At 33.0% G+C, this 25,601-nt stretch overlaps 1 protein-coding gene and 1 pseudogene across 2 annotated transcripts in view; both read left to right on the top strand.

The window, feature by feature from the left end:
• The window catches only part of CEP290 (centrosomal protein 290), a 108,549-nt gene that overhangs the window by 11,850 nt on the left and 71,098 nt on the right, over positions 1 to 25,601 (top strand). The window contains exons 11-22 of the mRNA XM_079139213.1: positions 1,013 to 1,135; positions 2,054 to 2,177; positions 6,160 to 6,332; positions 7,111 to 7,273; positions 8,771 to 8,871; positions 8,941 to 9,028; positions 10,222 to 10,334; positions 11,839 to 11,923; positions 12,434 to 12,576; positions 21,531 to 21,695; positions 22,064 to 22,213; positions 23,774 to 23,889. Coding sequence (XP_078995339.1) covers positions 1,013 to 1,135; positions 2,054 to 2,177; positions 6,160 to 6,332; positions 7,111 to 7,273; positions 8,771 to 8,871; positions 8,941 to 9,028; positions 10,222 to 10,334; positions 11,839 to 11,923; positions 12,434 to 12,576; positions 21,531 to 21,695; positions 22,064 to 22,213; positions 23,774 to 23,889 — 1,544 coding nt within the window. The remainder of the gene's footprint in view (positions 1 to 1,012; positions 1,136 to 2,053; positions 2,178 to 6,159; positions 6,333 to 7,110; positions 7,274 to 8,770; positions 8,872 to 8,940; positions 9,029 to 10,221; positions 10,335 to 11,838; positions 11,924 to 12,433; positions 12,577 to 21,530; positions 21,696 to 22,063; positions 22,214 to 23,773; positions 23,890 to 25,601) is intronic.
• LOC306662290 lies at positions 10,628 to 11,809 on the top strand (annotated as a pseudogene). Its single transcript has one exon. The product of its transcript is annotated as an uncharacterized misc_RNA (transcript).

Below are 25,601 nucleotides of genomic sequence, written 5' to 3'. Positions count from 1 at the left end.
TTGGGAAGCCTTTTCAAAATTCACCTCTCTTTCTCCTTACCACCCTCTAAACTCAACCAATTCTACTACCTTTCCATGTCGGAAGCTGGAATTTTGATGGTTATATATTCGAAAAATGTGAGATGACTAATTCTTACTTAAAACCTCTCTCTTTTAGAGTTCTTGCTTCTAACAGTGTTCATATAAGTGTTGTTGGCAGTGGGAATTGGTTAGCATCAAGAAAGCTCAGATAATGTGTATTATAAAAGCAGTGGCAATGGAAATGGGGCCTGAAAAATCAATTAGGGGTCAGCAAATTTTATGTAAGGAACTGAAGAGTAAATATTGAAGCCCATCCAGTGTGTTTCACACTGCTGTTACATGTCAAAACCACCATAGACAATATGCAAATCAATGAGTAAGACTGTTTTCTAGTGAAACCTTCTTTACAAAAACAACAATTAGTTATACATGATGGCAGAATGCATTTCGATTCATTGTACACGAATGCAGCACAACTTTCCATTTCTCTGACTGTACATGATGCAGTCACACCATTCGTGTGCTCGTACAGGTACCCAGGGTAACGATGTCCATCTCATTCCACCATCTTGCCCCCTCCCCTCCTCTCACTTCCCCCTGCCCAATCAAACTGCTTTTCCTTTCACTCATTTAAGATACTTTATTCTTCTCAATGGCATTTTAATGCTCATTTCATAGATGAGTTGTTTAAAACTATTTGTAGTAAAGTGGAAGTACTTGTAAGTTCTGATTTAGAAAGGAATTTTGAGTTGAGTTTTTTTTAAATATTGAATTCTAAAAATGAGAAAATTACAGTGTGTATTTTTTTAATCATTTCTTATGTGAACTTCAGGTTAAAAAGAATTAAAAGTTGTGCCTATAATTGCTGATACCTTCTTGTTCAAAGAATTTTATTTCCTATATTTTCTTAAATGTGCTAATGATGTTAACCATAAGTGAGGAATAGTTTATTTTTCTTCTGTGTCACAGATATTATTTTGTTTATTTCTAGTTAATACTGTCTTCTAAAGATGATGAAATAATTGAATATCAGCAGATGTTACATAATCTAAAGGAAAAACTTAAAAATGCCCAGCTTGATGCTGATAAAAGTAATATTATGGCTCTACAACAGGTAAAACCTTCTCAATTTTTGGCTTATCAATCAGTTTTATTAAAGTTTCAAGTGTGAACGCTTATTTATTTTATCACCTGTGTCTGATTTAGTGGCTTCTACGGCTGGGTGTATGATAAAATCTTTTGTAATTTCTTGTATTAGCCCAAGAAAAAAAATATAGAGTAAGGGTTAGAGTTAGAAATAGAATCATTTTGTTTATTTTTCTATGTTGATGTAAATAATATAGCAATTTTTTTGATCAGGGATTAATGAAAGACTATTAAAACTTTTAGATTTTAAAATATCTTACTACTCTGTTATTAAGCTTTATTAAATAATATATTAGTCCTGACAATACCCTATTACAGTATGAAACCAATAAAAGTGTGGTTTATAACTTTGATGAACTACCTAAAGATTTTATTTTTAATAAAAATATACTTACATAGAGAGAAAGTACACTTTCATTATCTGTGCTAACTTTCTAGTAAGACCAAAAGAAAGAATGAAATTTGGGAAGTATTTAAAGGATAAGAACAATTATAGGGGATGGCATTTCTGCATGAAGTGCTAAAGGCATTGAAGTTAAGTGAAAGAGGAAAAAAGCACAGTGCAAAACACCAATACACAAAATGGTAAATGGTGTACTTGGATGGATAGGTAACACCTAAAGAGTTACAAAAAGCCACAAATGATAGAGTGTTCTGGAATTCCGGTTTGTTAGAGTGTTAGCTATTATTTCCATCTTCAAGTATTAGAGTGACACCTGTGTATGTGTAGGTTAGCTGAGGTATACAGAATATCAGAAGCATGGTTTTGTCCAAGAGAAAATATATTTTGTATTCTTTTTGGGGAAACAAAAAAAAACAAAAACCTTTCTCCTTACCTTTATTAATATTCATGAAGGGATATGGAATATTTTTAAATATTTCATAGGGTATACAGGACCGAGATAGTCAAATTAAGATGCTCACTGAACAAGTAGAACAATATACAAAAGAAATGGAGAAAAACACTTTTATTATTGAAGATTTGAGAAATGAGCTCCAAAGAAGCAAAGGTAATTCAATATTTTATTTGTAAAGTCATTTCATCTATTATGTTTTAATAGTGTATTTTTATCAAAATAAAATTAAATCAATAAACACATTGCATGTTTTCCCTTTGATTCAAAAAATGACAGGATATTGTACATCTTACTACTGCTTAAATCTATAAATGATGGATGAGTTTTCTATAATTTTTCTCTGATGAAAATTATTTTAAGTCTATTACTATAATGGTATGATAAAAATGAAGATGTGGTGTAACTGATTGTTTTTATTTTTATCTTTTATCTTTTTATAATTAAAAAATAAAATTTTGATCAGTGCAGATAGTTTTCAGAAGTAATTTGACATGTTAGCATTTGAAATAGTCTTCCTCAAATTAATGTCTTATCGTCCTTTCCTTACACTAAGTCATACCACCTTGCCTAATACATCACATCCTCTGAACATAGCCCTTATAATCTTAATACTGTTATTTTTGCATAGCACTGCATACTATAAGTATACTAAGGAATACTATTAACTGATCATGATAACTTGCTTATTATAATTACTGAAGATAAAAAGATATGGATGGGAAATAGTGAGTCTGTAAGATTGTCATTTAAATAGTGAAACAAAAGCCTCAGTGAGAGATAATTGAACTGAGCCTTAAAGGAACTAAGGGAGTGAGCTATAGTGGTGGCTGTAATCAGTGGGAATAAGTTCAAAGGCATTGAAGTAAGAGTGTATGTAACAAACATGTTTGATTAGCAAAGAATCCTTGGTGGCTAGAATAGAGCAAGCAGTTGGATAATGATAGGACATAGGATCAGAATTTACCAGAGCCCATATTGTGTAGCCTTATAATTCAGTGTATGAACTTTTACTTTTATTTTAAGTGTGACGGGATACCAGTTTCTGAGGATAGGAGTAAGAAATGATATAATTTGACCTAGGCTGTGTTTGCAGTAGACTGTGGAAATGGTAAGGACATAAGAGACTTGTTACAGATTGAAACAATCTAGAGAAAGGTAATGGTGGATTGGAGTGATGGTAGCAGTAGGGTTATTAGATTTAGTCAGTGGATTTATTTTGAAGGTGATAGAAGTGAAATTTGCTGACAGAGCAGATGGAGGAGAATATGAGAAAAATTTATCAGGGTTTTTTGTCTGAACTTTGGGGAGGTTTGTGGGAAGATTAGGTTTAGAGATGGTTAGATACTTAGTTTTAGACGTGTTAAGTTTGGAGTGTTTATTAGATGTCCAAGTGAAGGTGTTAAGCAGGTACTTATATATAAAAATCTGAGGTTCAGAAGAGCAAACTAAGCTAAAGATATAAATTTTGAGTACCATCTCCATAAAAATGATATTTAAAGTCATAAGGGTCATCAGGGGAATGATTGTAGGTTAAGAAGAAAAATCTAAATTTTGAGCCCTGGAATACTTATGATTTAGAGACCTTGGGAAAAGGAATGACCAAAGGAGACTTAAAAGGAATGATTAGAGATGTGAAGAATACCAGGGGCATGGAGAATCTTGAAAACTGCATGAAAAGTATCAAGGAAGAATAAGCTACATTCAGAAGTTAACAGTCAGTAGGTCAAGATAAGCACTAAAAGTAAGCATCAAATTTAGCAATGGTGATTTTTAGTTTAAGAGAAGAAATGGAGAGAAGAAATATAAGAACTCTTGTTTTTTTCAGTATTATGCCCATAAAGGCAATGGGGAAAATGAGATGTTAACCTGAGGGGAAAGAAAGATTAAGAAAGTGATTTTTAAGAGAGAAGAAATAACTCATGCTTCTGGATTAATGGGAATGCTACATTCAAGAAGGAACAGTTGATGAAGGAGAGGAAGGAGCAAAATTCTTAAGAAAATCATGGGATTGGATTTGGTCTGTCAGTGAAGAAGTTGGCCTTAACTAGGAACACAGAGGGTTGATTGATAAATAGAGAAAGAAAGGTAGTATATATAGATACAGATGCAGGAGGCTGGGTAGACACCCTGTCGATGGGAACTTGTAGAAATTCTCTACTGATTGCTTTCTGATTTTTTTCTTTTTTCTCAGTGGATAATTAAGCAAGGTTCTCAGCATACATGGTAGTATGTGTATTACTAGTTTGAGGAGAGAAAAAGGCATTTGGAAGAATGAAGACTTGGAAAATGTAATAGGACTATTTAGTATCGTCAATGACCAACTTGATGTATGTTAATCCAGAAGAATGATGAAGCATTTACATGTTTTTATATGTGTTTGTATTAAAATACAAATACAGTGTGTTAAACTGCTTTAAAAGAATGACTGTTCCTGTGAATTTTGCATGTTAGTCACTAGGAGAAGAAGTTGCAATTGATCTCTGGTATCACACAAAGATATCTCATGACACTTGCAGTCTATAGTCATATTATTCCTAAAGATTGCAAAAGATATATGTACTAGATTGTGATATATATTAAAATTAACTTGCAAACCATGATGGCTTCTTTCATGGGTTAGGATTAACTTTAGCTCTTCAGATCATAAGAATAGTGGCAAAATCAAGACAGGAGTTTCTCCCTTGTGTTGTCATCTAGAATCAGGCTTTCCAGGGGTTTATCTTCTGTTCCATCTAGAAGGCAGCTTTATCCATGTCCCTATCCAAATAGCAAGATAGTGGTAGAGGAGATAAGGGATGAAAAGTACATGTTGAAAGGTAGGTGAGAAAATGCAGTGTTTTTGTGAAGGCTATGTGGAATAAAGAGGGAATAGATATTGAGGGACAACTCAGCCTCTTTCACAGTTGGTTATTAGCTCCAGACAGCAGAGGTCATTTGTTTTTATGTTTATTTCTTTCTTATTTTCTTAATTAATTTTTTTTTTTTTTTAAGCAAGAAGGATTGAATCCTGAGGTATTTTACCCCTCAGCTATATCCCCAGTCCTTTTTATTTTTTATTTTGAGACAGGGTCTCACTAATTGCTTAGGCTGGTCTTGAACTTGTGATCCTCCTGCCTTAACCTCCTGAGTCTCAGTTACAGGCGTGTACTGCCATGCCTGGCTCACAAGGTCTCATTTCTTAAAAAAAATTGTGTTTTTCCCATCTTAGTCCAGTGCATAATATAAGGCTAATATAAATATATTAGTACAAGTTTATTATAAATGGGCATAGTGTGATTTATGTCAATAAATTTTAGAATGATGAGTATATTGTATGTTGGTTTAGGAACAATTTAGTAAGCTAAACAGGAATAGATTTAGGAATTTTATTTTACTTAAGTTATGATTAAATTTAACTAAAAATTATAGAAAAATAAAGCATGGAACAATGATTTAAATAAGATAGAAACTTATTCCTCTATGATATAAACAAAGTTGAAGTAATTCAGTTCAGGATTGGTATGGCAGCTGCACAGATATCAGGTAGCAGACATCTGGGACTCCTTTGTTTTGTTTCTCTGCCCATCTCAATATGTGATTTTGATCTCAAGTTCTAAGAATAGTGTTTGAGTTCCAGCTTTCATATTCATATTCCAGGTAGCAGGATGGAGGAAAGAAATGAAAGATTGACAATTCTCCTTTAAAAACATTTCCTGAAATTCATACATCACCTTTGTATTTCCTACAGTAACATGACCATAACTGACTCTCTGGAGTGTAAAGTGGAAATTTAGTCTTCATTTCAAATGGTCAGGTGTCCAGCTAAAAATTTATAATTCAAATTATGTGGTCAAAAGAGCAGTTGAGTATTATGAATAGCAACATTCTTTGTTACAATGATAAATTCTTGAAAGCCATGTTTTGCAGCATTTTATAATCGATACCCCCCCCTTCAGCTAACGTGATTTAACTGCACTTTCCTTTTTTAGTTAATTTTATTAAACCAAAACAGAACTTTCAGTTTAAAAATATAAAATTGCAACATTAAAAGCACTTTTTAGTGCCATAGTACTTGTACCCCATATTGGAACCACTAATTTAAAGGAATAAGTAGTTAACTCAATTTTAATTCATGAGTTTTGTTTTTACCCTGTAGGTGCTTCGTCCCTTTCTCAACAGAATCATTTTATGAAAATTCAGTCAAAGGTACAAATTTTAGAAGAGAAAACTAAAGAGGCTGAAAGGACAGCTGAACTGGCTGAGTCTGATGCTAGGGAAAAGGATAAGGAATTAGTTGAGGCTCTGAAGCGATTAAAAGATTATGAATCGGTATGTATATTTATCTTGTCAGCCAAGAAGCTTAGAATTATTCTTAACACTTACACACTTTTTTGTACCCTTTATTGCATACCATTTAAAAAACATGCCATAAATCTCTTTTGATAAAGGTTACTCTAATTAATTTATATTAAACTATTCAACCTTTTGAGCATTTATTTTTTGTCACAGTTTTTTCAAACCATTTGATTAAAGCATTTTGCCCAGGTAATCAGCTTTAGTGAGGTTGCAGAATTAGATTGTTTGTTGTGTATATTTTTTGTGCCACCATGTAGATGTGATACCACTGGCTGGTTTGAAAAGCCTTGTGACAAGATGATTTTGTTATCTTCTATGTCAACAGTCTACTTTCTGTACATTTTATAATTTTTAACTGATTGCAACTTAGGTAACTTCATTTCTTACATATTCTATTGGTATTGCTGATTCACTTTTAATTTTCAATATTTTTATGTGTTTTATATGTAATATTCTAATAGTTTGCCATTAGGATGTTGTACTGGAAGTTTTAAACATTCTGTATTTCATCATTATTTTTATTAGATTTAGTTTATAAAAGTACATAAAAACACTTAATGTGTATTTTTTATGTTTTTATTTGTTAAGAAATAAATTTAGAATTTGAAAAGAACCTCATATATACCTATAATATAAGTTGTACGTACATATACATTTCCCCCGAGACTTCGTGAAAAATAATTCATAAATAATTTGATTTATTTATTGAAATAAACCATGTTATATTTAAATTAGGTTGGGTGTTTTTCAGGGAGTATATGGTTTAGAAGATGCTGTTGTTGAAATAAAGAATTACAAAAACCAAGTTAAAATAAGAGACAGAGAGATTGAAGAATTAACAAAGGAAATCAATAAACTTGAGTTAAAGATCAATGATTTCCTTGATGAAAATGAGGCACTTAGAGAGCGTGTGGGTAAGTCAGTCTTTTTATAAAGATAAGTAGTTTTCTTAGCCATGATATCCAAATCTTTTTGTTTACTTTGGTTTATTACTGTGACTTTTAAGTAGTTGAATGCTTTTCCCACCTAAACAAATACTTCTTTGAAAACATTTAAACAAAAGTGAGGCTGCTTCTATTGAAGTGGGATTGAGGATTTCATGTGGTGGGGATGGTGGGTCAGCAGTCCTAGAGTCTCCTTTTATATATTACCTCCTCAGTAATAGGAATTATAATTTGTTGTTTAAAAAATGAAGGTCTTTTAACATTAATACCACATGTCAGACGTTAACCTTTTTTTTCCCCTATAAAAGAAGGGACTGATGACTGGTTAGTTTGCAAAGTGCTCTTTGTTTCACATGAATTCCTAAGGACATTTATAAATGTTTAAACCTTTAGAGGGCTTTGAAGTACTTGACTTTTACAATTTAGACTGCTTAAATTTTACTTTAGTTAACTAAGAGTTCCACTGATTCTAGAAAGTAATTTGTAAGTCTCACTTTGAGACTTTACATTTTTATTCCAGTGAATAATACATTAGTTAATATTACTAGTTTGATATTGTTATGTTAGTTCCATCTAAATTGATTCTTTAAAATGAAATGAAGTAATCTAAAAACTGGTTTCTTTATATTTGCTAAATATCAGTTAATGCTTTCTAAGATTTAAAATGGTCATCTCTAAAAAATTTTCTATAGAGGAGGAAAGTTAAATACTTCATCCAGATTCTTTATTTGTGAAAAATATCTAACTGGGACCTAAAATTAAGCTAGGACCTCAAGTTGACTTGTGAGTTATTGACTGTTGAGGTCATAACCAGGAATCTGTAAGTTCCTAAAGATGACTTATACAATATGGAGATCTGTCACAAACACCAGATTTTCTGTGCTTAGAAGCCTTTAAGTCTTGATTTATAATTACTTTAGACAATCTCAACATCTGGTTTTCAAAGCTTAGCTGCTTAGTAATAGCAAATTGGGAGGCAGGTACACTGGGAACAAAAGAATAATAATGATAATGTAATTGATATTGGTATTAATAATAACTACTATATGCCAGACACTACTCTAAGCAATATATTTAATTTAATTTTATTATATACATTCCTGACTGGCCAAGATAAAAAAGTAAATACCATGTCATCCCTTTGATTTAGTTAAAAGTTAAAAGTGGGAATTGAACCACAGTCTATTTTATCTCAAAGCTTCTGTTTTTAATAATACATTGTAGTATGTTATGATAGTCTGACATGGAGAAGGCAGATCCTGATAGGTTTTTGTTAGTGTTTCCATAATAATTGGAATAAAATTTTATCTTGGATTTGGCACCAATATCTGGAAAATTCTTGTACAAAAGGTAATCCATTCTTCCTTTATACTATCTAAATGAATTTATAACCAGATGCTTGATGTGATGTTTTTGTAGTTAATTTGAATGTTTTTAAGTTTTTAATTATACTGCTTTCTGTTTTAGGTCTTGAACCAAAGACAATGATTGATTTAACTGAATTTAGAAATAGTAAACGCTTAAAACAGCAGCAGTACAGAGCTGAAAACCAGGTTCTTTTGAAAGAGGCAAGTATGGTGGTTAATTGATTATTTTTTTTGGTTGAATAAAGAAAACTAATAATTCCTGCTTTGCAGATTGAAAGTTTAGAGGAAGAACGACTCAATCTGAAAAAAAAAATTCGTCAGATGGCTCAAGAAAGAGGAAAAAGAAATGCAATTTCAGGTATACTCAGTTACTGAGTACTTTTAAAAGAATCGTTTAGATATGAGTCATTTGAATCTGAAATTTATCTGTGTTTTAAATCTGTTTTTGTTATATTATGGTGGATCCCCTACAGTTTTAATAAATGAAAATAATGACCTACAGAGAGGTAACTAAGTGTAATTGGGTTTAATCCTGAATCTGAAACAGGTGTAAAAACAAAACAAACTGAAATACAGAAAAACACAAGTGAACAGACAAAAACCAAAATTTAGAAATCATGGTTTTGGAAATTTAATTGTATACTCTTAATTTTTACTAAAGTTCCCACTGTGTTGTGATTAATAATGATAATACTAGCCTTTTTTTATGTTAATATGTTACTATTAAGAGTAACTCTTAATAGTTTATGTTACTCTTATTAGTTTCTATTTCCTTAAGGACTGTGCATTGGAAACCTTCTTTGAAAATTATTCTTTACTAAAAGAAAATAACGTTTTATTGAATGTAAAAATTAGCATTTTTGTTTATTTTACTTGGTGAAAAAAGAACAGTTGGTTAAATTTTTATAATAACCATTGTAGTACTTTTTATTAGAGAACCACAAAAAGGGAATTTTTTTTTTTTTGGTAGTTTGACCCCAGTCCATAAGCACATCTATAAATAATAATAGAACATTATGGTTTTTTGGCTTTATGATATCTATAATTATAAATTTTCTAGGAAAAATGAAACTCTATAATTTACTAATGTAATCAATAGTTTACTCATATTTTGTGATTATTATGTACTTTTTAAATATATATTTGACTGTTGTACTTATTTATTAGTATAGAATAGTATGCTATTAGAATAGTATACTTACTAGTATAGTATAGTATAGAATGGATAAACAATGACAGAACATAAAATTTAGATCATTTTCTCATATTAATAGCTTATTAAAAGTGAACCATTTGTACAATGAATCAAAAAGCAGTCTATAAAAATTTAAAAAAATTAAATAAAAAACCGAAAAGGTTCATAAACCCACAAGTTTCAAAAAAAATAAAAGTGAACTAGATCAGGTTATACTGACTACATGTGGATCAAAGATTTTGGACATAATTATTCTATATTTTGTTTAGATTAAAACTTGAATCTGATTTTTAAGAATTAATTCATTAGAATAGTAGAATTATTTTCATTTTTAATTTGTTAATTTTTTTATGTAGGATTAACTATTGAGGACCTGAACCTAACTGAAGACTTTTCTCAAGGAGATAGAATAGGAGAAAGAAAACTGAATTTTGTGAACCTCAAAAATATGAGTGAAGCACAATCAAAGGTAAGCAATAAAGTATTATTATGGCAGAGAGAATAAAGGAAATGTTATGAACATTTCATTTTTTTCCTTATTTTCTCATTTTGGGTACCTATTCTTCTATAGTTGTGAAATAAGTAAAGAAAAACATTTGCTTAGTTAAATAACCTGTTGATCCAAAGATTGATCAATGAGACATTAGTTACTCTGAATACGGATTGAGTTAAAATAAAACAGATATGCTGCATCGGAGGCCATCATTCAGTATTCCATAATCAGATGAAAATGAGACGGGAGAGAATCTAACCCTATGATCATTATCAAGAATATTATCTGAAATTCTTCATAGTGTAGAAAGTGAAGTGGATCCTTTTCTTTCTTTATGTAGACATTCTTCATCTGTGCAAGGAAAAGATAATTCAACTCCAGAAACTATTACATTAAGAGAGATTTTTAAAGACCATATCTACAGTCTTTAAGAAATCTAGAAGCATTAGTACCTTTAGTAGAGATAAAAAACTAAATGATTATTTATACTCTCTTTCTGATGACTATATGAAGAAAGTATCAGGAAGCTGTCAAGCACTAGAGAAGTTTCATACAAAAAAGCAATTTATTTTTTTCATACCTTATCTACAGCTTCAGTCTTAATGCAGAAATTATCACTTAGTCAAAAATCTGCAATATTTTATCAAAAAATACATGATGGTATACCTGACCTGGATAAATTACAAGTAGTAATATCAGGAAACAAACAGATTCATTCTCAGATAAAGCATGGTGATGTCAGTTTGAAAAATAGATAAAAGAAAAAGTGAAATATCTTTACAGACTGAGATTTTGAAAAGTAAGCTTGAAGTTAATCTTTCGTGTCCTGTTCCTATTACTACACAATCAGAATTGTCTCCAGTAGGTCCACTTGAAAATCTTATAGAATAGCTATGGAGAGACTAGTATTTCTTAGATCTTAGGTGAGCTTTCCTCCAAGTTACATTCCTGGGATTACTTTTTTTGTGACATTTCTTAAAAAGTTCTGTAATAATTATAAGTTTTGTTTGCACATTAATACTAGTTTATATACATTCTATATTGAAAGAATTTTTAAGTGCAGTACATTTTGATAAGAACTTGTTGACTTGACTAATACATTAAATGTTTCTTTGGAATGAAGTCATAGCACAGGATTTGTTGATCAAAGAAGCACTTAGTAGAAATGCAGAAATAGAAGCCAGGCAGAACTGGTAGTATAAAGACAGACCATCAAGACAGATGATTTTGGTAGTAAGGACAAAATCTTTGCTTATGTCTCTTTGTCTCTTGCCATGGGGGGTTGAACGAGGGGAGAAAGTGGCAGGAAGATCATATATTTTTGTCATATAAATCTAATTTTGTCTTTTTGAGGAATGTTGTGTCTCTATAGCCTGTTTTTTGGTGTGCTATACCTCAATTGATCAAACATTTTAAAACTTGAAACCTATAGACTATTGTAATATTTTGTTAAAAATTTCAATTTTATTCTCTTTATCAGAATGAATTTCTTTCAAGAGAACTAATTGAAAAGGAAAGAGATTTAGAAAGAAGTAGGACAGTAATAAATAAATTCCAGAATAAATGTAAGTTACTATAATCTCTTTATTTTTCTATCCCTGTTTTTCCTATACTAAAAATTATGATTTAAAAGAACGTTAACATATTCTTTGCTTTCAAAACTTTTTTTAGCTTTAATTAATTCTGTAATCTATGTAATTCAGTTTCTTTCACTCATCCAGTTGGATGATACTCTAAATTTTTTTGGAGATGTATATCAAGTTTTTCTATTGTGTTCTGTAATCAAAGTAAAGTTAGAAAACTGAAAGATTTTTAATATAAAGCATATTTTAAATTAAAGCAAAAGTATGCTTGTGATTTATGTTTTTCATCTATGACATGAAATATGAGTGTATGTACATTATTTCAGTGGATCTGCCATTTAAATTACTCATGTTGCATTTATAATTGATTTTTTATATATTTATGTATGTGTTTTCCCAATGATTTTTCTATATGTGAGATATTTGTCCTCTTATAGAATAATGTAAGTTATAAAAATCTTTTCTTTTAATTAAAAAAATGTGTAATCACAGTAAAAGAATTAGTTGAAGAAAATAAGCAACTTGAAGAAGGTATGAAGGAAATATTGCAAGCTATTAAGGAAATGCAGAAGGATCCTGACATTAAAGGAAGTGAAACATCTCTTATTATCCCTAGTCTTGAAAGACTAGTTAATGTAAGTTATTATTCATATCAGTGTCTGCCCTCAACCAGCTGGCCTCCCCCTTTAAAGATGTTGTTATACTGCTTCTGTGGTTCTGATGAAAAGTTTGTGATCATTTGAATCATTGCTTCCCTGTGTATAATGTGCTTATAATCCTTTCTCTTTTTATTTGGTTTTAACCAGTTTATGTATAATGTACTAAGGTGCGCCTTTGCCTAGTTTGGGGTTCAACATCTTGAATTTATTCACCACAATTTTAAGGTTTTCTACCATCATTTTTTCAGTTATATTCTGCCATTCTCTCTGGGACTTAAGTGACATATGTTTTGACATCTTCTAATTTGTCCTTAGGCTTTATACATTTTTCCCTCTATTTTTTTCCTTTTCCTTTGTCAATTAGCTAATTCTATTTACCTGTCATTAAGTTAATTCTCATTTTCCTCTGTTATCACTATTCTTATGGTTCTAGATTTGGCCTGAGACATGGAAACTTTTTTTGAAATAAAGAATTCAGAGTTCTTTTATGATGACACTCTTCTCACTAGGATTTTCTCTTCAATTTCCTGAGAATTTGTGTGGTATCCTATGATCTTCAGGCTGAAAAGATCATAGGTCACTGCAACCACAGGCTGCCCTCATACTAAACTCTTAAAAAATGGCAAACTCAATTCTTGACGGTCTCTTCTTCCAGTATTCAGGTTCACTCCAAAAATCCATTTGTTCATGTTCTAGTACTTTTTTTTTTTTTAGTGTAGGTCATTTTTTTTTTATTATTTTATTTTTTTTATTATTGTAAACAAATGGGATACATGTTGTTTCTCTATTTGTACATAGAGTCAAGGCATACCATTTGTGTAATCATAAATTTACATAGAGTAATGTTGTTTGATTCATTGTTTTTTTTTATCTTCCCCCCCACCCCTCTCACCCCTCTTTTCCCTCTATACAGTCCTTCCTTCCTCCATTGTTACCACCCTCCTTTATCCCTAACCCTAAACCTAACTCTAACCCTAACACTAACCCCTCCCACCACCCTTTATGTGTCATCATCCACTTATCAGCAAGATCATTTGTCTTTTGGTTTTTTGAGATTGGCTTATCTCACTTAGCATGATATTCTCCAATTTCATCCATTTGCCTGCAAATACCATAATTTTATCATTCTTTACGGCCGAGTAATATTCCATTGTATATATATGCCACAGCTTCTTTATCCTTTCATCAACTGAAGGGCATCTAGGGTGGTTGCACAATCTGGCTATGGTGAATTGAGCAGCTATGAACACTGATGTGGCTGTATCTCTGTAGTATGCTGATTTTAAGTCCTTTGGGTATAGGCCAAGGAGTGGGATAGCTGGGTCAAATGGTGGTTCCATTCCAAGTTTTCTAAGGAATCTCCACACTGCTTTCCAGAGTGGCTGCACTAATTTGCAACCCCACCAGCAATGTATGAGGGTACCTTTTTCCCCACATCCTCGTCAACACCTGTTGTTGCTTGTGTTCTTGATAATCACCATTGTAATTGGGGTGAGATGAAATCTTAGGGCAGTTTTGATTTACATTTCTCTTATTACCAGAGAAGTTGAACATTTTTTCGTATATCTGTTGATTGATTGTAGATCTTCTTCTGTGAAGTGTCCTTTCATTTCCTTAGCACATTTGTTGATTGGATTATTTGTATTCTTGGTGTAGAGTTTTTTGAGCGCTCTATCGCAAGTATGAGTGGCAAAGATATTCTCCCACTCTGTAGGCTCTCTCTTCAATGAATCAAACAACATTACCTTATGTAAATTTATGATTACACAATTGGTATGCCTTTACTCCATGTCCAGAGAAACAACATGTATCCCATTTGTTAAAAATAAAAAAAAAAAAAAAAAAAGAAACCAATGCTCTCTAGACAAAACAAAACAAAACAAAAACATGAATTCTGATGTTTCTTAAGGGTAGACTATACTTGAATTCTAAAGGGCTTTGGAGATGAAATCTTAGGGTAGTTTTGATTTGCATTTCTCTTATTACTAGAGATGTTGAACATTTTTTCATATATCTGTTGATTTTTTGTACATCTTCTCTGAAGTGTTGGTTCATTTCCTTAGCCCATTTGTTGATTGGATTATTTGTATTCTTGGTGTAGATTTTTTTGAGTTCCTTATAGATTCTGGAAATTAGCACTCTATCTGAAGTATGAGTGGCAAAGATATTCTCCCACTCTGTAGGCTCTCTTTTCACATTACTGATTGTTTCCTTTGCTGAGAGAAAGCTTTTTAGTTTGAATCTATCCCAGTGGTTGATTCTTGCTTTTATTTCTTGTGCTATGGGAGTCCTGTTAAGGAAGTCTGATCCTAAGCCAACAAGTTGAAGGTTTGGACCTACTTTTTCTTCTATAAGATGCAGGGTCTCTGGTCTGATTCCGAGGTCCTTGATCCATTTTTAGTTGAGTTTTGTGCAGGTGAGAGATAGGGGTTTAATTTTATTCTGTTGCATATGGTTTTCCAGTTTTCCCAGCACCATTTGTTGAAGAGGCTGTCTTTTCTCCATTGCATATTTTTGGCCCCTTTGTCTAGTATGAGAAAATTGTATTTATTTGGGTTTGTGTCCGTGTCGTCTATTCTGTACCACTGATGTACCTGTCTATTTTGGTACCAATACCATGCCGTTTTTGTTACTATTGCTTTGTAATAGAGTTGAAGATCTGGTATTGCGATGCCCCCTGCTTCGCTCTTTCTACTGAGGATTGCTTTAGCTAATCTGGGTTTTTTATTCTTCCAGATGAATTTCATAATTGCTTGCTCTATTTCTGTAAGGTACATCATTGGGATTTTAATTGGAATTGCATTGAATCTGTATAGCACTTTAGGTAGTATGGCCATTTTGACAATATTAATTCTGCCTATCCAAGAACATGGGAGATCTTTCCATTTTCTAAGGTTTTCTTTAATTTCTTTGTTTAGTGTTCTGTAGTTCTCATCGTAGAGGTCTTTCACCTCTTTTGTGAGATTGATTCCCAAGTATTTTATTTTTTTCGATGCTATTGTGAATGGGGTAGTTTTCCTAATTTCTCTTTCTGAAGATTCATCACTTATGTATAAAAATGCATTGGATTTATGAGCATTGATCTTGTAACCTGCTACTTTACTGAGTTCACTTATGAGTTCAAAGAGTTTACTGATGGAATTTCCAGGTTCCTCTAAATATATAATCATGTCAACAGCGAACAGGGATAGTTTGAGTTCTTCTTTTCTAATTCGTATCCCTTTAATTTCTTTGGTCTGTCTAATTGCTCTGGCTAGAGTCTCAAGGACGATGTTGAATAGAAGTGGTGAAAGAGGGCATCCCTGCCTTGTTCCAGTTTTTAGAGGGAATGCTTTCAGTTTTTCACCATTTAGAATGATATTAGCCATGGGCTTAGCATAGATGGCCTTTACAATGTTAAGGAATGTTCCCACTACCCCAATATTTTGAGCATGAAAGGATGCTGTATTTTATCGAATGCTTTTTCTGCATCTATAGAAATAATCATGTGATTCTTAACTTTAAGTCTGTTGATATGGTGAATGACATTTATTGATTTCCAGATGCTGAACCAACCTTGCATCCCTGGGATAAAACCCACTTCCTTGTGGTGCACTATCTTTTTAATATATTTTTGTATGCGATTTGCTTAAATTTTGTTGAGAATTTTTGTGTAGATGTTCATTAAGGATATTGGTTTGAAATTTTCTTTCCTCGATGTGTCTCTGTCTTGTTTAGGTATCAGGGTGATATTGGCTTCATAGAATGAGTTTGGGAAGGTTCCCTCCTATTCTATTTCATGGAATACTTTGAGGAGTATTGGAATGAGCTCTTCTTTAAATGTTTTGTAGAACTCGGCTGAGAACCCATCTGGTCTCGGATTTTTCTTTGTTGGTAGGCTTTTGATAACCTCTTCTATTTCATTGCTTGAAATTGATATATTTAAGTTGTGTATGTCCTCCTCGTTCAGTTTAGGTAATTCATATGTCTCTAGAAACTTGTTGATGTCTTCCAGGTTTTCTGTTTTGTTGGAGTATAGATTTTCAAAATAGTTTCTAATTATGTTTTGTATCACTCGTGTCTGTTGTGGTATTTCCTTGTTCATTCCGAATTTTAGTAATTTGAGTTTTCTCCCTCTTTCTCTTTGTTAGTGTGGCTAAGGGTTTATTAATTTTGTTTATTTTTTCAAAGAACCAACTATTTATTTTGTTATTTTTTCCTATTGTTTCTTTTGTTTCAATTTCATTGATTTCGGCTCTGATTTTAACTATTTCCTGTCTTCTACTACTTTTGGTGTTGGTCTGCTCTTCTTTTTCTAGGGCTTTGAGCTGTAGTGGTAAGTCGTTTATTTGTTGATTTCTACTTCTTTTGTTGAATGCACCCCATGAAATAAATCTTCCTCTAAGTACTGCTTTCATAGTGTCCCAGAGATTTTGATATGATGTGTCTTTGTTCTCGTTTACTTCTAAGAATTTTTTTATTTCCCTCCTGATGTCTTGTGTTATCCATTCATTATATAGTAGTGTATTATTTAATCTCCAGGTATTGGAGAAGTTTCTGTTTTTTATTCTGTCATTTATTTCTAATTTCAATCCATTATGATCTGATAGAGTACAAGGTAGTATCTCTCCTTGTATTTGCTAAGAGTAGCTTTGTGGCATATAATATGGTCTATTTTAGAGAAGGATCCATGTGCTGCTGAGAAGAATGTGTATTTGTTCTTTGTTGGATGGTATATTCTATATATGTCAGTTAACTCTAAATTGTTGATTGTGTTATTGAGATCTATGGTTTTTTTGTTCAGTTTTTGTTTGGAAGATCTATCCAGTGGTGAGAGAGGTGTGTTAAAATCACCTAGTATTGTGTTGTGTGGTCTATTTGATTTCTGGAATTGAGAAGGATTTGTTTGACATACGTGGATGAGCCAATATTCGGGGAATAGATATTTATGATTGTTATGTCTTGCTGATTTATGCTTCCCTTAAGCAGTATGTAATGTCTTTCTTTATTCCTCCTGACTAGTTTTGGCTTGAAGTCCACATTACCTGAAATGAGGATGCATACTCCAGCTTTTTTGCTGTGTCCATGTGCATGGTATGTTTTTTCCCATCTTTTCACCTTTAGTCTATGGGTATCTCTTTCTATGAGATGAGTCTCTTGCAGGCAGCATATTGTTGGATTTTTCTTTTTAATCCAATCTGGCAGTCCATGTCTTTTGATTGATGAGTTCAGGCCATTAGCATTCAGGGTTATGATTGTGATATGATTTGTATTCCCAGTCATTTGACTCATTTTTGTTTTTTGACATGATTTGGTTTCTCCTTTATTTGGCTATTCCTTTAGGCTAGTTCCTCCCGTTGCTGATTTGCATCGTTGTTTTTCATTTCTTCCTCATGGAATATTTTGCTGAGAATGTTCTGTAATGCCGGCTTTCTTTGTAAATTCCTTTAGCTTTTGTTTATCATGGAAGGATCTTATTTCGTCGTCAAATCTGAAAGTAAGTTTTGCTGGGTATAAGATTCTTGGTTGGCATCCATTTTCTTTCAGGGCTTGGTAAATGTTGTTCCAGGCCCTTCTAGCTTTTAGGGTCTGGATTGAAAAATCTGCTGATATTCTTATTGGTTTGCCCCTGAATGTAATTTGATTCTTTTCTCTTGCGGCCTTTAAAATTCTGTCTTTATTTTGTATGTTAGGTATTTTCATAATAATGTGCCTTGGTGTGGGTCTGTTGTAATTTTGTATATTTGGAGTCCTATAAGCCTCTTATACCTGGTTTTCCATTTCATTCTTCAGATTTGGGAAATTTTCTGATTTTATTTCATTGAATAAATTGTTCATTCCTTTGGTTTGTTTCTCTAAGCCTTCCTCAATCCCAATATTTCTTAAATTTGGCCTTTTCATGATATCCCATAATTCTTGTAGATTCTGTTCATGATTTCTTACCATCTTCTCTGTTTGTTCAACTTTGTTTTCAAGATTAAATATTTTGTCTTCAATATCTGAGGTTCTATCTTCCAGGTGTTCTATCCTATTGGTTATGCTTTTTATGGAGTTTTTAACTTGGTTTATTGTTTCCTGCATTTCAAGGATTTCTTTTTTTTTTTTTTTTTTTTTCAGTATCTCTAACTCTTTATTGAAATGATCTTTTGCTTCCTGTATTTGGTCTTTTAACTATTGATTGGTGTGATCATTTAATGCCTGCATTTCTCTTTCATCTATCTCCTCGTTTGCTTCCCTGATTGTTTTAATTATGTACATTCTAAACTCCCTTTCTGACATTTCTTCTGCTATGGTGTCATTGGGTTTTATTGATATAGTATCTAGGTTTGTTTGGGACATTTTCTTCCCTTGTTTTCTCATATTGGTTTGATGTCAGTGGGACTCTGAGATTTTGCAGATTTCCTATATTGGCTTATAGTATCCCTGTAGATTTCCAATGTATCACCTTACAGCCTTCAGTAGCCTGAAGTCATGTAGGAACTTGATAATGCAGTGCTTCCGAAGTAAGCTGCTCCCAGCCTGCTACTGGTTCCAGGGCTTGGAGCTGGCTGTGTGTGGAAAGGCTCTCACTGGGGGTCTGCTCTGAGAAGCTGGCCCTGTGGGAGGAGCCCACCGCCGGAGTGAGCAGGGCTACCTGGGGAAGACTAGCTGCCCTGCCCTGCTCTGATAAGCCACCCATATCCATGCTTGCTGCCCAGGGCGAGCTTTACCCGGTGGGGGAGACTCACCCCGTGGCTCTATTTTAGTCCGAGTCTCTCAGTGCCTCCCCTTCTTGAATCCTGGGTTCTGGAGCAACTAGAGATGCAGTCACCCTCTAGTCAGCCATCTTGGATCGCCCTGTGGAAAGAGACTGCAGCCAGAGGGGGCAGGGCCGCCTGGAGAGGTCTCTGGCTGCCTTGCCCTGGTCCCAGAGGCTGCTCTGGGTCGGACGTCTCCACTGGCTCAGGGTCTTGTGGCTGGCTCTGTGTAGAAAGGCTCTCACTGGGCGGTCTGCTCCGGGAAGCTAGCCTTGAAAGGCGCCTCCCACCGGAGGGTGCCGGGCTGCTTGGGGAAGTCCCTGGCTGCCCTGTCCTGGTCCCTGAAGCTGCCTGCGGGCCAGAGCTCACTGCACTGGCTCAGGGACTTGGAGCTGGTTCTGTGCAGAAAGGCTCTCACTGGGGGGCCTGCTCCAAGAAGCTGGAGATCCTGACCGTGTGGGAGGAGCCCACTGCAGAAGTGCGCAGGGCTGCCTGGGGGAGACTCTAGCTGCCCTACCCTACTCTGATAAGCCGTCCCTATCCGGGCCTGCCGCCCAAGCCGAGCTTCACCCGGTCGGGGAGACTCACCCCGTGGCTCTATTTTAGTCCACGTCTCTCAATGCCTCCCCTTCTTGAATCCTGGGTTCTGGAGCAACTGGAGATGCAGTCACCCTCTAGTCTGCCATCTTGGATCGCCCCGTGGAAAGAGCCTCATGTTCTAGAACTTTTACCTTTTTAGATTAATTTGTTTTATGGAAGAATGTGGATCTATTAGGAAATTATGCCACAAACCTAGAAGTGTTATATAATATTATCCATTACTATAGGAAGAATTTTAGCCATTAAATAATATTCTATTTATATTTACTATATGGAGACTTATGAGTTGCACAGTTACATAAACTTGAATATAATACACGAGCTGAATTTATGTAGCATATTTTATTAAATTGTTTCCTTAAATTTTACTTCATTTAAATAGAAAAATATTATTATTTACTTAATTGCTTTTTAAAAACGTGATCAATCAGTAGTTGAATTCTTTCTCACACTTGTTTGCAGAGAGCAAGAGTGACACTGATTATGTTATAGCTTCCCAAGGCTAGAAAATCATTTGACATAATTTATGCAAATAAGTTGATTCCCTTTATATTTTTCAGATTCTAACTTCTCTTGTTGATGACTTTGTTTTGTCTCTGTTATTACGAATGTCTGAATGATTACTTATGCTTTTTTTAATGTAATCCTCTTTTGTGGTGCTACCCATTACTGATATTGTATTCTCGATTCAGCTTCATTCTCCATGGGAAATTCTACATATTGATCAAATAAAAACAGAATGAATAGCCCCAGGAAATCTTACCTTCTGTTTCTCTTGAGAATCTCTGGACCTTCTCCCCCGGACTTCTGCTTCCATAGACTTGTATTCTGGATTGCTGTACTTTTTTTCTGACATTCATAAGTCACCTACAAATACTTAATACATCCTTTAAGAAACCCTCAGAAATCATGACTCTTTAGATCACATTAATTCTGGTTTATGCACTTCAGTTCAACCTCTGTTGTACAGGATATTGTTCAGTACCCCAAACCTCTATCTAATTCAGTCTCATTTACCAAAAGCCTATGTACATGTACATAGCATGGTACCAAGATGACTAAGAAGATAGTATTGTCTTTTACCTTTCATCTTCCTGGTATTTTCTTTGAATTAATATAACTTACTACTTTGTATGGCTTGCTTTGATCTCTTTTGTGTAAAAGCTAGCTTTTACAAATCAACTGCCTTGGATTAAATACCATATCACCCTCCCAAATAGATTAGATTGTTTTACTTATTTTATCTTATTTGTCTCTGTTTTCAGTTCTGAAAGCTTGTTTTGCATTGAAAAGCTTTGTTCTGTAATCACGTGGTAAAAGACTTGTGGCTAATATTTGAACACCAGTTATCTTAATCCTCTCTGGTTATTTTTCTAGTTTGCCAATCTATTAACTAGATGTTGTTATATGTTAAAATGAAATAATGACCGTGCTCGATAATATCAAACTGAAGTTTTATAAATTTAAATTCATAAATAAGACATTGAAATACCATACTTTATTACTATACTTGACAATCAGATTAGAAAAATGCTTAAATGTCAGTTGTATTAAAGGTAAATTTTTATTTCCTATGATTTTCTTTCTTATGTTTCTAAAATATAAATATACTAGGCTATAGAATCAAAAAATGCAGAAGGAATCTTTGATGCCAGTCTACATTTGAAAGCCCAAGTTGATCAGCTTACTGGTAGAAATGAAGAACTAAGACAGGAGCTTAAGGAGTCTCGGAAGGAGGCTATAAATTATTCACAGCAATTAGCAAAAGCAAATTTAAAGGTAAGAATTTTATTAAATGAAAGAAAATACTAAGCATGAAAACATAGGTTTAATAGGAAAGTTTGGTTCCCTACCCACCGAGGCTACTTTATGAGAAAATGTCCATGGAGTTAATTCTTTGAAAATTAAGAAAACTGGATTTTTCTTATAAAAGTAAATGTAAAATAAGTGCCTTATATAAAAACACAAAAATTTTATCTTATCCTTACGCTTTTCTAAATAAAAAATAAAAAAGGATGATTTTGTTCATTCTTGTTAGTCCTGGTATTCACTTACCTATTTTAAAAAAACATGATGTATAATTTAGTATTTTCAATTTGGCTATAAGACATGGGTCTCATCTCTGGATTTTTTTTTTTTTTTCCCAGATTGATCATCTTGAGAAAGAAACCAATCTTCTACGACAATCAGAAGGATCAAATGTTGTTTTTAAAGGAGTAGACTTACCTGATGGGATAGCACCATCTAGTGCCAATATCATTAATTCTCAGAATGAATATTTAATACATCTTCTGCAGGTACTGAAAATTTTACATGTAAATCACAAATATCATTGGTAGTATGTTTCTTAATTTAATCTTCATGTATTCCTTTGAGCTCTCAGAACATTGATATATATTACTAGTGGTTTATTATGTTAGAATAGTTTATGTAAAAGTAGTTCATTCCATTCATCTGCATGAGAAACATGTTCACATCTTATTTGTATGAGTGTGTCATTCATATGAAATATGATTGGCTTGTAGTATACCAAGCAGCTGCTGTAAAGTAGTGATATGTAAATAAGGGTAGTACTTATATTTATTGCTGGTTAAGGAAATAATTCACCAGAATAAAGTCTGTTAAACCTCTTTTAAGTGTCCTGATTCCTTTTTTGGTGTTATTCACAAGAAAAACTTTTGAACCAAATTTTTTCTTTTTTCTTTTCTTTTTTTTTTTTTTTAACCTATTTCTTCCCCTCACCCTGTAAATTATTAAATCCATTAGCAAGTTAGAAAGGATACCGGTAGAAAGGGTACTGTGCTATACTACTTGCCCTGTATTTTTTTCACTTTTGCCATCTGTCATGGGCATAATGAGTGGCCTAATGAGAAATGCTTTTCATTATTTCATTTGAAGTTTGAATACCCTTAACATCACATATACTACAAATATATTTACAAAAATATTTTCAAAATCAATTAAAATGATTTTGATTATAAGTATCACTGTGTTTTAAATCATTCTTTGATAACGAGTTATAATTACCAAATATTTATTTTTGTATTTGATACAAAATAATCTTTTCTTAAATATTAGAATTTTTCTTGTCAGCTGAGTAGGGACTACCTTCACTACTTATCAGAACATTGCTTTGTAATTCATGTTGTATCATTACTTTTAAATTCATAGTACTTTTTTCTTTATAGCACTCTTATTCTTCTGTAATAAAGGGACATTATCAATAACTAATGGCAAAATTGCATTGTCCTTTTATTAGTGATAAGATTCATGTTTTTCAACACTATATATGAAATGCATTATGATAAATTAGGGAACACCAATTTGTAATGTGAAAACCTATCCTAAGTGAAAAACCAAGTACTTGAACTCTCATTCCTAAGGTAGTATAGAGCAATGGAAGTGGTAAGACCTTTAGAATCAGACAGCTCAAACTTCAAATGTTGTATCTGAAAAATATCAGGCACCAGACCTGGCATATGTCCTTGGCTTAGAGGTACCCAAGTATAGTGCCGCTGAGTATTTTTGATGTTGAGTATGCTATGTAATCTTTTGAAATCTCAGTGTATGTATCTTTAAAATGAAATGATTGGAGAGGATAGATAATTTGAGTGGAGGTATGAAAATATATTTTTACAAAATGGTATGTGACTGAGTGAATGGAAGTGTGTGTTTAAAACTATTGTGTATCTGATGAAAGTGTGTATTCGAAGGTAACTTTTCTTTCAAATAATTTGTATGTTTACTGTGACCATCATACTTGATAAAAGTAATTTTACCTGTTTCATAGTACTTTTTTAGACATATTATCTCCTTGAATTATGTTTTCAATTCTTATTTCTAAACCAATATTTTAGGAACTAGAAAGTAAAGAAAAGAAGTTAAAGAATTTAGAGGATTCTCTTGAAGACTATAACAGAAAATTTGCAGTACTTCGTCATCAGCAAAGTCTATTATATAAAGAATATTTAAGGTATAAGTATTAGCAAAACTTTATAAATTTAATCATAGTATATTCATAGTCTATTTTGATTCATAATGAAAAGAATTTAGATATTTTGTTCTGTTCTTCTGCCTTTTTTCCTCCACTCTGCTTTTTTTTTTTTTTAAACATACTGGTAATAGCTGTCAAGAATGTTTTTAGATAGAAGGTATACTTTTAGTGATCACAAGCTCATCCATGCCCTGGGATTGTTTGACCTTGGTTTGAATCCAGACTTCAATATTCTTTAGTTGTAAGACCATGAGCAAGCTACTTTATCATTTGGAAGTGTCCTAGTTTCCTTTTCTGTAGAATTTTGATAGTAATATCTTTTTCGTAGTATTGTTATGAAAAGTGAATTATTACATGAAAATGTTTAGTGCATGGCACATATGAACACTTTATAAATATCAGCTGTTGTCACTTTTAACAACTGTATCACTATTGGTACCTGTGTGTAGGAAATTAACATATTTATCCTTATCGCTGCTGTCCTATCTGTATCAGTAGAATGATTTCTATACATCAAAGGTGATGTAAACATTAAGAATAATTAATTATCCTCTGAGCTAACAAGAAATTCAAAGCTAGTTGGAGGGTAGATCATATTTACAAATTGTTGTTATCTCCTACTGTGTTTATAAAATAGTAGCAAAAGTTCATAGAAGATGAAACCATGTCTACTGAAGAAGAGCAGCATTCTCTACCTAATTCTTATTTGTGAGTAGACTTGGGCAACATCTGGCCAACTTTGATTCAGATATTATTGACCAGAATTAAGTCACATGTTCAATCTCTCAGTGACAAAAAAAAAATTGATGTCACCATAACTGGTTTAAGCCAAGGAGATTATAAGTGATTATAGAATGTCTCTTAGAGGCAACAGTGTCTTAAGCACTTTTTAAAAAGTTGATTAATTAGTACATTTTATTTTTTGAATTGACAAGTAAAAATTATGTATATTTAAGGCATTCAACATGTTTTGATATATGTATAAATTGTGGAATGCATGAATCAAGCTGTTTAACGTGTGTTATACTTTTGTGTCTGTGTGTGATGAGAACATATGAACTCTACTCTTGACACTTTTCAAGTATACACAGTATTACCTCAGTAACCATGATGTACAATAGATCTTATTCTTTTTTTTTTTTTTAACCCATTTCAATTATTTATTGTCACCTTAGCATCCTGCCACAGAGCTGTTATTGCACAGAGATGATTTTCATGTGGGATCAGACTTGGGTTCACCAGGAGTCTCTGCTGGTCTTTTTAAATCATTGGTTCTTTCAGTTATGCGTGACAGAAGAATACATTTTGATATAATTATAAAAGCATGGAATATATTTTATTCTAGTTAGGATCCCTTTTTTTGTGGGGGTACAGGGGATTGAACTCAGGGAAACTCGGTCACAGAGCCACATGCTCAGCCCTAATCTGTATTCTGTTTAGAGACAGGGTCTCACTGCTTAGCTTCTTGCCTTTGTTAAGGCTGACTTTGATCTTGAAATCCTCCTGCCTCAGCCTCCTGAGCCCTGGAATTACAGACATGTGCCACTGAGCCCGGCTAGGATCCCATTCTTATGGATGTACATGGTGGTGGGTTTCACTGTGTTGTTTTCATATATGTGCATGGAAAAATGATGTCAGATGGCTCTGGGTTCAATCCCCAGTATTGATACAATAGATCTCTTGAACTTAGT

The sequence above is a fragment of the Sciurus vulgaris genome, assembly GCF_902686455.1.
Source record: "Sciurus vulgaris genome assembly, chromosome: 5".
Taxonomy (NCBI): Eukaryota; Metazoa; Chordata; class Mammalia; order Rodentia; family Sciuridae; genus Sciurus; species Sciurus vulgaris.
The sequence above is the reverse complement of the archived record's forward strand: the minus strand, read 5'-3'. Positions and strand labels throughout refer to the sequence as shown.